Source organism: Etheostoma spectabile, chromosome 3, assembly GCF_008692095.1.
Source record: "Etheostoma spectabile isolate EspeVRDwgs_2016 chromosome 3, UIUC_Espe_1.0, whole genome shotgun sequence".
In the NCBI taxonomy this organism is placed as follows: Eukaryota; Metazoa; Chordata; class Actinopteri; order Perciformes; family Percidae; genus Etheostoma; species Etheostoma spectabile.
Window position 1 is genome coordinate 31,492,735 of NC_045735.1, and position 14,203 is coordinate 31,506,937.

The 14,203-nt window shown below is 40.7% G+C and overlaps 1 protein-coding gene across 4 annotated transcripts in view; it reads left to right on the plus strand.

Annotated features, from left to right (window-relative positions):
* The window catches only part of LOC116676400 (CUE domain-containing protein 1), a 29,975-nt gene extending 17,606 nt beyond the window's left edge, over positions 1-12,369 (plus strand). For 3 of the 4 annotated variants that reach the window (XM_032507532.1, XM_032507536.1, XM_032507533.1), the window contains exons 6-11: positions 1,873-1,938; positions 2,165-2,245; positions 3,377-3,470; positions 5,254-5,312; positions 5,656-5,722; positions 10,648-12,290. In XM_032507532.1, coding sequence (XP_032363423.1) covers positions 1,873-1,938; positions 2,165-2,245; positions 3,377-3,470; positions 5,254-5,312; positions 5,656-5,722; position 10,648 — 368 coding nt within the window. In that variant the 3' untranslated portion in view covers positions 10,649-12,290. Of the gene's footprint in view, positions 1-1,872; positions 1,939-2,164; positions 2,246-3,376; positions 3,471-5,253; positions 5,313-5,655; positions 5,723-10,647; positions 12,291-12,358 lie in introns of those variants that run through there. The other variant, XR_004328694.1, reaches the window with a different exon arrangement.
* Positions 12,370-14,203: the final 1,834 nt, after the last annotated feature.

The window sequence follows — 14,203 nt, forward strand, 5'->3', positions numbered from 1 at the left end:
TTGTCTCTTTGGAATAATTGTTTTGTCTAAGTAATGAAACTTTAAATGTAGGACTACAAACCACATGCAGGGTTCGACATTTAGCATGGCCTGATGGCGTGTGGCCACAAAAGGTTACTCCGTGGTCCCCCAATATCCCCCGTAGGTGTGATCGGGTCTCTGAGAATGAGACCGGAGAATGTAGCGTTTCTTGTAGCTCAATGGCGCTATCAGGAATGACACTGTTAACTATGTTTCCATGGAAATCATGATGTTGCAGTCCATAATTCGTTTTATGAACGGTGATCCCCAGCCAATCCATTTCGTTTGCCGAAGATCCTAAATTGGCGAGGGAAATGCTCTCCCCCCCGCCTTTTAACTCTCTTGTTCACTCAATTTTTAGTTTGAATACTGTCCATAGTTTTTGATCAAATATAGTGCTTTTTTCTAAAAAGGTTTAGTTCTTCATTTCCAGTTATGAACAACACAGTTTATGCAGCAATCAACGGCCTAGAGGCTTCAAATAAAATCCCTCCCACCTTCCACCCGTCCCACCCCCAAATATCCAAATATAACCCTTTTTACTTCCCTAAAACCAACTAATGCTTGTGTGTTTTGAGTGTCGCGAGCTCCTCTCTCTCTGGTTCGCTCATCACTCAATCTTTCACACACTGGCTGGGAAACCGTTATGCTGTGTGTAATGTTTAATCACCTACTGTAATAAAATACTTGTTTTCAATTATCATAAAAATGATATGTTATTCTGTTAGTTTTTATATATTGAGGTGTCCCAGTGGCTGTGTTAAGTTTTAGATTGCTGGTGTTAATTTTTTTTATATCTTTTGCTTTCCTTTACTTGGACAAAATGAATTCCATGTCTCCATTTTTTTCATACTCTTACATCCTTCAGCGTATGACCAGGGCCCTTGCTTCCATTGTTTTAGTATTTTTTGAGCAGGTTTTTTTAACCCGGGTTTTTAGGGCGCATAAGTGCAAATGACGCTAACCCTCTTCCAGCGCTAAATCCCCATTAATAATTATTGGCGTTAATTATTTGTATTATCATAGACGTCAATAACGAGATGTCATCGTCAACTCAGTATTTCGATGTCAGGAATGTTATTTTATTGATGATTTGACTTGTTTCCAGTGAGAGATTTTTATTTTATAATTTGCTGTTGAAAAGTTACTGTTGCTGCTCTAAAAACATAATTTAGCCTAGTTCTTTTTACAATATTCAATTATAGTCCCGTTCTGAATTTAAAGACAACCAGGCCGACATAGGAAACGCATGGCTAAAATGCACATTTCATCATCCATCTAAAGTAGAGCTCAACGATTTTGAGAAATTAATGTGATTGAATTTCAATTCATGTTTTTTTTATTTATTTAGCTAAAATAAATAAAGTTCAATATTCAGTATGTTACAGATAAAACCCATTGCTCTATATTATGCAAGGATGAGAAATTGCAGCAATTAGTGTTTTTCTTTTAATAACAATATAAATAATGAACGAACAGTGAATATAATAAGGAAGAGGAATAAAACGTGTTAAACCAAATGTTACACAATTAGCTAATTACATTCTTTCAAATTTTCATTCAAAAACAGTTAATCGTTCAGCCCAAATCTAAAGTCATGGTTTGTGATCATAGATACTTATACATACATAGATAGATACTCGTACATACTACCTATTATTGCTAACGATAATCAGGCTTTTTCTGAGACAAGTCGATGATGCAACACTGCAAATTTTAAAAGTATGTTCCCCTGTCATTAGACACTGGACATGGAGGTTTATAAATCTGGGTATTTTACCATTTGTACCAGAGCTCATCACATCTTGATTCCGCACATCAGTGGTCATAACATCTGCTCTCTGTTTTTAGATCGCTTGAAGTATGAATCAAAGAAATCAAAGTCCAATCATTCATCTAGTATGGAGAATTCCACAGGTAGATATCACTCATCAAGCTTCCTCTGCCCAGCTATTTTGCACACTGAATTCTACTGAAGGTCTGTGCATGTGTTTGTGTCTGTGCATTCACTGTGATATTTGTTGATTGTGTCAAGGAATTGTTCTCCCGACATCATACTATAATACTTGCTTCTACAGTTGATGTGTTTTGTGTGCCAGCACATGAGTGTACAGTGGGGCAGTGTTGCTGTGTCTGTGTGCAGGAGAACAGAACTCTGCAGCTTCGCTGGAGGCAGTGTCAGATGACGCCCTGTTCAGAGACAAACTCAAACACATGGGCAAATGTAAGTCTCCCCCGATTTTACAATCCAACGGATATTTCACAAATGATTGCGTTATCCTTTTTCAACAGGGTTCCCGTGGGGTCTTTCAAAGTCTTTAAGTCTTAAATTCAATATTCTAAAAATAAGTATTACATTTTGTTTACAAAGGTCTTAAATGACTGACTGACTGACTGACTGACTCTTGAATGTACAGTAATTCGACAGTACAGCTCTTGTTTACGTCAGTGTTTTTCTTTACGCTCTTGACCGTGGAGTGTGCGGGGACGTGGGGAGCACAACATGTGGATGTACTGTATAACAATAACAACAGCGCAACATGGTGTTTTTATCATAATTCCATCCATGGTGAGCAAGCTCTGGCCCCTAAATATCTAACCTCAGGCGAAAATCTATCAGTTGTCAGTAAAGAAAACAAAATGTCTCACACGTGCTACTAAGGAGCTAACATTTGCTCGTTGGTTAGAATGGGCTAAAGGTTCGGCCAGAGATGCGGACCAGTTGGCAGACGAGGCTGAGAGCAATGGGGCTGAGGTTAGCACAACAAGCAGAACAGCGTGCGAGTAAACCTGTTCAAGTCGTGAAACATTGCAAGCTCGGCTCGGGCTCTTGATTTGGGCTCGGCGCAAATCAGCCGGCTATGAGTGGATCTGAAGCAGATGAGCGAGCTGAGAGTAAAGAAAATCAATACAAAAAAGCTATTCTTTCACTTCTGAAATAAGTGTTCTACACATAGCCTAGCTAGGCTTACTGTAGGCTACTGGTTTGGTGTATAAATGTAATATGTTAAAATGCAATTAGGTTGAGAACAGAGTCTATTTAAAAAAAAAAAAAAAATCTTATTCCTAGCCATACTGACTCAAGTGATTCAACTGACTCACACAACCTGGTTCGGTTTAGTGAGTGACTCAGAATAACCCGAATCCTTAAAAGGAACCGGGTTAGGGAACAGGGAACTCTTTATTCCTGCTGCTTTTAAGCAGCCTTCAGACACAAAAGCAGAACAGGATGAAACAATCACTGAAGCAATTAGCATTAACATTGGTATATTAATTATATAATTGTATCTTGCAGAGTTGGAACTAATTGTGTCTGTTTTGTAGTTAATGACCTAGGAGGTTTTCTCTCTTCCAGCTACAAGAAAGAAGCTGTTTGAAATTGCCAGAACGTTCTCAGAAAAGACGAAGCGGAAAAAGTCAAAAAGGAGGATGCTCCTGAAGCACCATTCGTATCCTTTGCTTAACCTTGGTCACCCAATCTGGCTTAGAAATTTATTTGTTGTAAGATAGTGAAGTAGCCAGATCTTTAGTTACCACCATTGAATGCCATTTTACACTAGAACTGCTGGGCTCTTTAGGGGAACTATAACCACAAAGCCCGACGCGTCTGTGTCCTTCTGCATGGCTGATGGGCCATTAACGCGTCACCACTCTCAGCTACTACACAAACTCCCAGGCAGTTCTGTGCTGCTGTTTTGTTTTTTACCTTTTTGAAACTTTCTTGTGGCAAATGTAGAGGCAGTTATGTTTCCTGTTTCCTTGACGGGATTTTCACACCGTCTCAAAACACTCTGACAAGTCTGATCTCCGGTTACATGATTGGCCACCGTAGTGTGATGTTGGGGTTGTGTTTCTCCAAAAGTTGAGTTTGAGGGTCTCCCCCTGTGGAAAACCCAGCTGCAGCCTAAACGCACTGTCACCATTCAAAATGAATGGGAAGACCTGCGTTTTTGCCCAACCGTAGGACAACGGACGCAGGCTGTCTGAACGCATCCAGACTCTTAGTGGTATAAAATGTGCAGTTTTGTTATCTATTTTTAGAAAAAATATTTGAACCCACTGTTGTGTCTTACAGTTCCATATATATACACACACACACACACACACACACACACACACACACACAAAGGTTTCTGAGAGGAACTACCGCAAAACTCATCTGGATGTGATGCTGTTTAATTTGTAGCTAGTGCATAGCCTGCAGCATAAAACTTAGAAGGCATAAAACTGAATGCTGACACATTGTGATCAATTTCAGCATTTTTATTTTAGCAAATAAACTTAATGGTAAATATAATGAATGATAACATTATCACACATTGTCGAAGGTAAGAACAAAAAGTCTCCTTTTATTTATATTTGTCTCTCGCTCTCTTTTTAGTTCAACAATCAACACACAACCTGCCATCTGATCACACACATCCACACCACACTATGAAAATAATACAATTTAGAAACCTTGGTGTTTTCTTCAAATAGTCACTTTAGTAACGGTTCTGATATTCTAGCGTGTAGTGCACACATGGGGCTGACACACCTTGGTGTCTACATATCTTGTGTTTATGTAGGCACTAGTATGATGATTCAAAGGGATCATAAATGCATGTTAGTGAGTTTCTATGTCCCATTCAGTGTCTCAATGTGCTGTACAGCCATCATGCAAATGCATCAATTTGGCTGAGTTCCAACATTAATCACTTTTTTAATTCCTATCATTATGACAATATAGGTATGTGCAGAATAGGTATTTAGGAAAAGTCAGGGCAGGAGGGAAATGGCATACACAATGACGGAATTTTTAAACCCCATGTTAATGACCTGGGCTATGATAGTTCTAGTGTTGGAGTGGGAATACTTTAATTCAGCAAATAAAGTATTTTGCTTCAATAATTCCAAGTGACATAGTAGTAAGTCAACTCAACATATGCTTGTCCTTCAAGAGTGAAACAACCAGACATAAGATGCATATTGTTTTGTCTGTGTGCTTTTTTTTTTTTTTTTTTTTTTTTTTTTTTTTTTACTGCTGTTGAAACAAGGAAAATCCATATGGAGGAAAAAGATTTCCTCTGGGAATTAATTTACACCCTCAACGTCTTACGTTATCGACATAAAAACACTTCCATACTCCATGGATCAGCCTCCATAACAGATTTCTGTGAGTCCATACGTTGTGAGAGTGATCGGTCTTGCAGAGGCCAGGGTTTGGGTGTTCTTAACTAAGCTCCTCACCAGATTGGGCACCGCCAACTCTACAGCAAATCTCCTTGACGATGTAGATGGAAACCCCTGTGGTAAGAAGTGCATTTCACCCACACAATGGCAACCCTTTAGCTTGCTTTGTCATCATGTTACAGTGCAATGGGTCCAAATATTCCTTCAAACATCTCATCACTGGCCCATACATCAAAACATTGCCCCGTAGTGTTACTAATATTTTTGTGTGTTGGGGGGGGGGTGTTCCACTGGGTGTGTCTGTGCTGCGGACCCCTTCATGGTCTAAAGTTCTCTCCACCTCCTTTTGAGCTATTGATATTTTCAACAAATTTAAATAAACATAGCATAGTTGTTGGAGACCCACATATAATTGTGTTCATATGTTTTTGTGTGTTGTGTGTGTGTGTGTTGTGTGTCCAGAGGATGGTCAGCCCAGAAGAGCAAACACTCAGGAAGAGAAAGAACAACGCAATGAGCCAGTAGTATGGTAAGGTACTCCAGTCATTCCAGGGTGGTCTATAAGTGAGTGCTGTTGTGAAGACTATGTTGTAACTAGGGCTGCACCATATGAGGAAAATATCTCCGGAACTGCGATTATTCTGACTGATATTGCAGTTGCGATATGATTCATGATACTGGTGCGAATAATCATTCTAATTCTCATTGAGGAAAATAAAAATTAGATTGGTGTCCTCTATGAGAGGACCTGTCCCAAACAAAGATGTTTCTTTAGTCTGGAAGATAGGGCTTGTAGGACGGGATGTCTTGCAGCACCACAATACTTCATTCAGAATTGTTTGACATATATTTTGCCTTTTTAACTAATATTGCGCCCTTTCTGTAATTTGGATATTGCTCTAGTCCATGTTGCGATTTAATTTTGCAGCCCTAGTTGTAACTTAGGTATTTTAATCCGCCTGCATTGTGCTGGAAAGGCTCGGCGCACCATACAAACACAAATGTTTTGGTAAACTGCATCCAACTACCCTCAACATATGTAATCAATACATGACCTAGAAGAGGTTGCTGTCTTATCTTTTGGGTTAGAGTAGAAGGCTAAATCGAAGAGGGAACCGAGGAGTTTATTACATCGAACTGGGTCAGGAAAAAAGATTTCCCTGAGATCTGTCAGGAGGCAACAGTCTGGTGAAATAGCTAACTACATGTTGTCTAAGCTTCAACGCTACTCTGTTTACTGTCATTAAGATAAGCAGTCTCTTCTTCTTCTTTTTTTTTCTTTTTATTAAAGGAGAATTCCGGTTGATTCCAACATGGAGCTCTGTTTGGAAATTTGGAGTGCTGTCAGAGAGAAAAGTGAAAACAATCTGTGCTGTCTATACCGTGTTATCCTCCTGCTAGTTTAAACACGTTTTTAGCCTCTAAACATGTTCAAAATGTCACTGCATTATGTAGAAACAGGCTGTGACCTGACACCACAGTGGCTGCAGCAGGTCAAAAGTTCAAGAGGCCGCTGTTGCTTAGTTACCAATGCACATAGCTCTTGAACTGAGCTGCAGCTCTGCTGACTCCACTGTGGTGTCAGGTTACAGCCTGTTTCTACATAGTCATTACTAAGGACATAACAACAGCAAATGTTTTTTGTGGTGGAAAAAATACATTTTGGAATATTGGATTGTATGAGATCAACCATCGACTAGTGTGGAAACAGGATATATAAACAGAGGTATGGATTAACACAACTTTTATGCCTTTGTCACATCTACTGCAGTCAGATTCACTGTGTTCCCTCAGAAGGAATCTCTTCACATGGGTAGGCACTGGTAATGACATTTTGAACATGTTAAGCGGCTAAAACACATTTATAACTTGCCCTGTTTGAGCCTGTTGGGTGCTAACTCTAACAGGAGGATAACACGGTGTAGACAGCACCCATTGTTTTAGTTTTTTCTCTCTACTGACAGCACTCCAAATTTTCAAACAGAGCTACGTGTTGGAATAGACTGGAGGAGTTTTGGGATCCTTCAGTCAAAATAGACTTGACCCTCCCTTCACCAGCAATACATTTTTCTACAGTATGACCGTCCAAAATGATTGGGGGAGGAAAAAGGCATGACCCTCCCCAATAATGCATTCATGCTTTCTGTTTTGGTTTGGCAAAGACGTACAGACAACCACTGTTTTACAGCCGTAACACGCACGTCTTAACTTCTGCTTTCTCATCATACACATCATACTCTACTGTTATCAATTCAATTCAATTTTATTTATAGTATCAATTCATAACAAGAGTTATCTCAAGACACTTTACAGATAGACCACACTCCAGAATTTACAAGGACCCAACAGTTCTAGTAGTTTCCTCCAGAGCAAGCAACAGTGCGACAGTGGCGAGGAAAAACTTCCTTTTAGGCAGAAACCTCGGACAGACCCAGGCTCTTGGTAGGCGGCGTCTGACGGGCCGGTTGGGGTTAGAATGAATGGGTTACTGTTATGGCGGCCATTTCAGTAGATTTACCACTAACATTGTTGTGGAAACACAATAAGCATGGAAGCTAAATGCACACTTCCTGTATTACTTCAGATACTACGTTACTCCTCTAGTAAACTAGTATTCATGTGAAATTAGAAAACAATAAAACATTGAGACACAAAGCACACTGGGTAATAACCCATATTGACAGCTGGCCTGCCTAGTCACTCTGGAGAACGTTTCCTGCTTCGGTCCCCCTACAGGTTGTCTCATTGGAACTGCAACTAGAAACTGTATACATTGTCTATTTCGTTACTAAATTCACTTCTGAGATATTTTAAAATCAACTATGTAGGGCTCAAATATGGGCCATTTTATGAAAATTGATGGCTATTATGGCAAATTTTGTCCAACTGTGTTGGATTTCAGAAGCTCCACAGTGTGACGCTGGCATGCCGGTCGGCCTGTCCCCCTTCATAGACCCCGCTGTGAGCTGGCTGGAGCTCTCAGGAGACTCGCGGACAAGAGGCGTTTATTTCCCCGATCGTTGATTTAAATAACTCAACACACACACATCCATTATAACATTAATTGGAACCTGTAGTTTTTCGAAGTTATGCTCTACAATTATTGCGGGCGTAACAAATTGGCTCACCGGCCACAGAGCAGTAAGAGGCGAGTGAGAGCGTCTGACAGGGCAGAAAGACACTCGTCTCCCTGGGCAGAAAGACACTCGTCTCCCTTTGACAGTCTTGTAAATAAATTGTAACATGTAGATCTGTCAGTCTTCCTCTAACATAGGCGCCGATTTATGTTTTCGTCCGTGGGTGTTCACGGGCACACCCCCTTTAAAAATAAATAAATAAAAAAAGTTGTCTTTGTGTGTTGGGATTTGTGTTGGGTCAGACCCATCTACTAGCGATGAGGGACCGAGACTGAGAGCCACATGAAAAAGTATGCACCAAACAGCCACTTTTTTTTAGCTGAAATGTATCTGTTTTCATGAATATAAAAGTTGGCTGACCCTCCCCCTAGACCAAACAACATTGGGTGACTCTCCTTCAACAAAGATTAAAAAGACATTACCCTCCCCTATTTCCCTCCGGTGGTCCATTCCATAAATACAGAATGATCCCCAATTCAGTTCTAGTTAAATATGTAGTTTTTTCTTTTTTTTCTTTTCAATGATTGATCTACTTTCTGAAAAACATTGATGCTCCAGCGCTTCTAGTTGTACTTCTCAAGTATGAAGACTTGCGCCGATGTAAACCTGTTCAAACCGGTTTGATATGAAGCCAAACACTAGACCGGTATACTGTATTTTACCACTAGGTGTCGCTCTTGTCTCAGCCGCCCCTGAGTGAGACTGATGAGAGAGCCCGTAGTGAGAGTGGAGCACTCCAGACGCAAATCAATAAGTAATAATCAATAAGTAATAATCAATAAGTAAACAAGGCGTAACTCTAGGTTCAACATTGCGGGGGTTGAGATTTCCAGCTAACTAGGGAGGTCCCGGCACACGTCTGCATGTATTGAGAAAAGCATCGAACACATCAAGGGGGGGAAAAAACTTGGAAAAAGAGACAAAACATTGAAAAAAAAGCAACAAAAAACTTGGAAAAATAAACAATAACTCAAAGATTTTTTTTGGGAAAAAACAACGTCAAAAGGTACCAAAAACATTGATGGAAAATAAACCTCAAGAAAGGAAACAAACATTGAAAAGTCAGAAAAAAGCGGCAAAAATGTTGGGGGGGGGAAAAAGCATAAACTTTGGGAAGAGCCCAGAATGGATTATTTGGGGGGGGGGGGGGTTATATCATAGTGCTGTGGCACTGTCAGCACAGGCTGCTGATATCAGCTACTGTTGAATATCCCAGAAGGTGTCATGGTGACAGATGCCGGTTTAACCGGTTGCATAAAATTAAACCGGTTTAGCCTCGTACACCGGGCTGACCTGGTGAAACAGGAAAATCAACCCTCTACAAGTGATGCAAATTCTTGAGTTTGGTCTTGGTTTAAGAAAAAGATATATAGTGATGTCTTTTTATTTTTAAGAGCACAAAATGGAATTGAATAGTTTTGGGAGAATGAGATTATTGCAACCTTCCTTCCAGCAATATTTGTCTTTTATCATGGAAATACTTCAAAATGGTTAAAGATGAAGAGCCTTTCAAAACTACCAAAGACCCTCTAGTATTTGAGGGAAAGGAGGCTGCAACATAAAGAGCCCTATTATTGGAGCAACGTGACGCATTACATTTCCAATGTGATTCTTGGATAGATCAGACAGCCACTCGATGTCTGTGTGAACAGGCAGAACAGGCCGCCTGTTTTTGCATTTTAAGCCACTAGCACTGTGTGTGATTGTCACGGAAGAAGAACGAGTCTTGGTTGAAAAGAAGTGTCATCAGATGCCATGAAAACAACAAATAGATAATGAACATAATCTCTGAAGTGAAAATTAAGAAACAGTGAGGTTATAACCCACTTCTCTCCTATCCTCAAGTAGCACGAGAAAAGCATAAAATATCTGTAACATTATCCTTAGTGTTACTATTTTAAGACCCGTGACCCTAAAAAAAGCAGACCAAGTACAGTCATGCTGTCCGTTCTTTTTAGAGCCCTACCATAGACCCATTTTTTTGTGGGGGGTGGGGTGGGGGGGGGGAATAACAGGTCACATAGCAGGGATATATGTTATCTGAAAGCCTGGAACCTGAAAATTAATTTGAGATGTATCTTCTTCTACCTCTCTGCTTTCTTCCTCTCGACAAAGCTTAAAATAGAGATGACCTATTAAATACTTGATCCACTGTGCTTTCTGTGATTCTGTCAGCCGGCACTTTTTACTTTGAAAAACCTCTAAAAACAAAATGTCTATTTTCAAAACTTGATTCTGATCTCAATACAATGTTGTTTTAAAAAGCCTCTAAATAAGGTACAGACCCGAATCATTCAGACTCTCTTCTGCGTTTCAGATCACCCTTCGCTGCACCATATCAGGGTTACCGTGGCGACGGCAGCATGACCTTCGGGTGGCGGCCTTGCAGCTCTTCCTGTCTCCACCCCCACCCCCCATCCCCCACCCTAATCCAAACCAGCCGATGTAAAGGTTGTTTCCCCCTCCTTCCCAAGGAGAGGAACCAGACTGTACGCAGCCCTGGCCCGACTGTCTATGAAAGCATTATCTCTGTATTATAACACTTTAATATATCATGTGAAATGTAATGGAAATGCATTAGTCCTTCCCAGTATTTGTTAACTGCTTCCTTTAATCCCCTGAGAGGAACACTAGCTTAGTGATGACCTTGCCATATGAACCTTTTATTACTTCTCCAGACTGTATGTTTCTGATTGGTGTACCACAGGCTTGGCGTTTCGGATCCAAAGTGTGCACATGCTCCTTTATATACACTAAACCATGACAAGCTTTTTTACCATGTTTTCTTAATCCGATTGTAATATTCAACTGTTTCCAATGTCAGGGGTTATGTAAAGTTCTTATGTGCCAGAATATTGTGGCCGCTGTAACCGATTGATCACATTTGAAAGCGTGTGTTCTCAGGAAGCATGGTTGGAGCAGTTCACATGAACGGCTGCAGCGCTTGGAGCAATGCACTAGTTTGCTTTGTTTGGCAAGGTGAAAACGTGGTCATTCAATCAGATGTAGCAGCGCTAAGGCCGAGACGTTACACCAGGACGACGGACAAAGAATAAACATGGCTATCACGTAACCATTAGGTGAACTTGCTTACTGAGTTTCAACAAAATTGGTAATAAATAACTCCGGCCGAGGTCTAAAGGCGAAAGTGTTGTGAATGAACACACTTGGCGGCAGTCAGAGAGAGTGGCGTGATGCTGTAACTATTACATCAGTCTCTCCTTGAAGGCTTTCACAGTGTTTAACTCCATTAGTAGTAGTTGTGTGAAAAATGAAAAGGGGAGCTTGAGGGAGAAGGTAAAACTGTAAGGGTGATTGTGGGATTCAGTTTGGGAGAGAATTTGTCAGATGTAGCCCACCCAGTGCCGTCATAGGAAAGGTGTGTTTGGAGGTGATGTCAGACACTGTTAGAATAGGAATACTTGGTGTAAAGCATACTGAGCCCTTTACAGTAAGGAGTCAGTTTTTTATGCTACATAACATATGATCATAAATCAATCAATTTCTTCAATTGCTTTCCTACACAGCAATACCAAAACTTTTGATGAAACCGAGAATGTTGCCGAATGTTTGATTACCTTTGTCCAATTTTAATATCGTGGTTACACTTTGTAACGCCAGCAAACCAGTGGTGGCCTGTAAGGTATGAAAATGCATTCAAATATCTTTTTTAAAAGCAATGCTTTCGGTTTTCCCTGTTCTCAGGGTGGGAAACCAGTGAAGGGGTCTCAGCTTTGTCTGCACCAGTGACTCCTGCTGGTTGGTTAGGGTAGGTGCACCGTGGGAGTTAACAGCGGGGATGCTCGAACCCCCATCAACGGGTTTATAATGTATCGTACCAAAACGTATCCACACCATGATATCTTAGGAAGTTTAGACGACTGCGGGCACGTGAGGCTGGCTACAGAGCACTGTAAGCACTGTCCTATCAGCAGCCGGTGCTATATGAGTTTTACTGACTAAAGATGACTGTGAGCTGGGTGCGGAGCACTGCGAGGCCGTGGCAGAGGAGTTTAGCCAACAAAAAGTGAATGTCAGGCTATGACTGGTTCATCATAGGAAGAAGATCATGGTTTGGATTAAAGCTTCAGTGCGTAACTTTTTTTATTTTAATCAAAGGCCGTTACATTCAAGCCCTTGCCAAATGAGTTGCTACAAAGCTTATTAAAACTATCAGCTCTACACAACTCTCTGTATTTCTCAGTATGGCTATGTCCGGAGAACGGTGTCGTCTGGTGCCTTTCACGCGCAGAAACTTGAGTAAAGATAAAGACTCCCAGGGAATGAAGGCGTTTTCCCCGGGACATGAACTCCGCTCCATGGCTTGAAAGAGCTGCGTGTTATGACCCATCCACCTGACCACCTCCCTCAGCGCTCCACAGTGTTCTTATACTGCAGCAGTCAATGTGGTGCTCACAGCAATAAATACGTGGAATACATAGGAATTACAGTGCTTTTACTCTTCGTAGCTATATGTAAGCAGGTTAAAGACACAGCTGGAGACACCATGTGTCCCAGAGGTAGAACATGCCACCATCCTCCGGACAACATTCCAATGTAATGGTGAGGTTCAAAGGGAATTGGGCACTCCAATCCCAGATGTCAACATCTTCTTCCTCCTCCCCATAAACTCCTGCATTTCTTTATGGTCATGTCCTGTTGATTGGGATTATTTTTTCAGTCCTGCCACATCCAGAGATGGCTCAGAACTACATTTTTGGCACACCACTGTAAATTTTCTTTTTGAAGAATAGCATTGTTCTCATCTTGCCTGTTTGAACCAAACTAGGAGTCTGAGTCCAGTGCTCTAGGCATGCTTTATGTAAGCTCCATTCACTGCTTCACTCAAACTTTAATATTCTGCCAGGTTTCTGGAACTCTTGCATCAAACCTAAAGACATGTTTGCAAGATGTTCTGGAAGTAGAAATATCACCCAGAATCCTTTACCATGTCGGAGATGGTCCTTGTGGTCTTCAAGTAGATCATGTCTTTGTTTATCAAAAATATTTCTGAACTCCATGGGATAATCCATTGTTGTGATTTCCACTAAAGGATGGCTATGTCAGTTTTGAGAGGATAAAGCATGCTGAAACATGATTGGATCACCCTGTTGAGACTGATAGGATGCAGACTGAAGTTGGACTTAATGGAAACGGAGAGGACCCCTTTCTACGGCTCTTTCCATTTGTATGTGTAGATGTGAAGCATGGATTAAACTAGTAAACGTCTGATGTAGCCTGTGTGAACAGAAGGTGTTAGGAGAGGACAGATTAGACCAGTGAAATCAACTTGTCTTTCTCCCTTTGTGCATAATGTTTTTGTTTTTTTTTGTATCACTTTAGAAAATCTCCACAAATGAACCTGTCTGGATTGTTTTCCTCAATTTTGTGTGTTTGTGTTACCCACTTTGATTAAACTACTTAAATGTGCTATTTTTCTTATTTAGTGATGAGCGAGGTTTGGATGTCTCACATGATTTTAAATAAGGACCATTCCAGTGTTCATGCATGTTTTAGACCATTTACCATAAGTCATGTATTCATGACAATACTTTTAAAGCTCCCTATCAATATTTTTATATAAACAATATTCAAATGACACTTGGTGACTAAATACTTTTAAACCAGTAATGTACTTACGTCCAAATGTTGAGGAACTTGAGTCTTTCCTTTTCATGCCACTTACTTCTACCGCACTACATTTCTACGTCAAAAATTTGAGTTTGTTATGTTCAAAAGAAAGACTCTCCTACTCAGACAGGAGCCAGTCAACATGAGTCCCAGGAAGCAGAACAGATGGCTGGCTTCTTTTTGTAGTCCATGCAAGGGCGTAACTTTGGGTTCAAGATGTGGTGGGGGTTGAGATCTCCAAC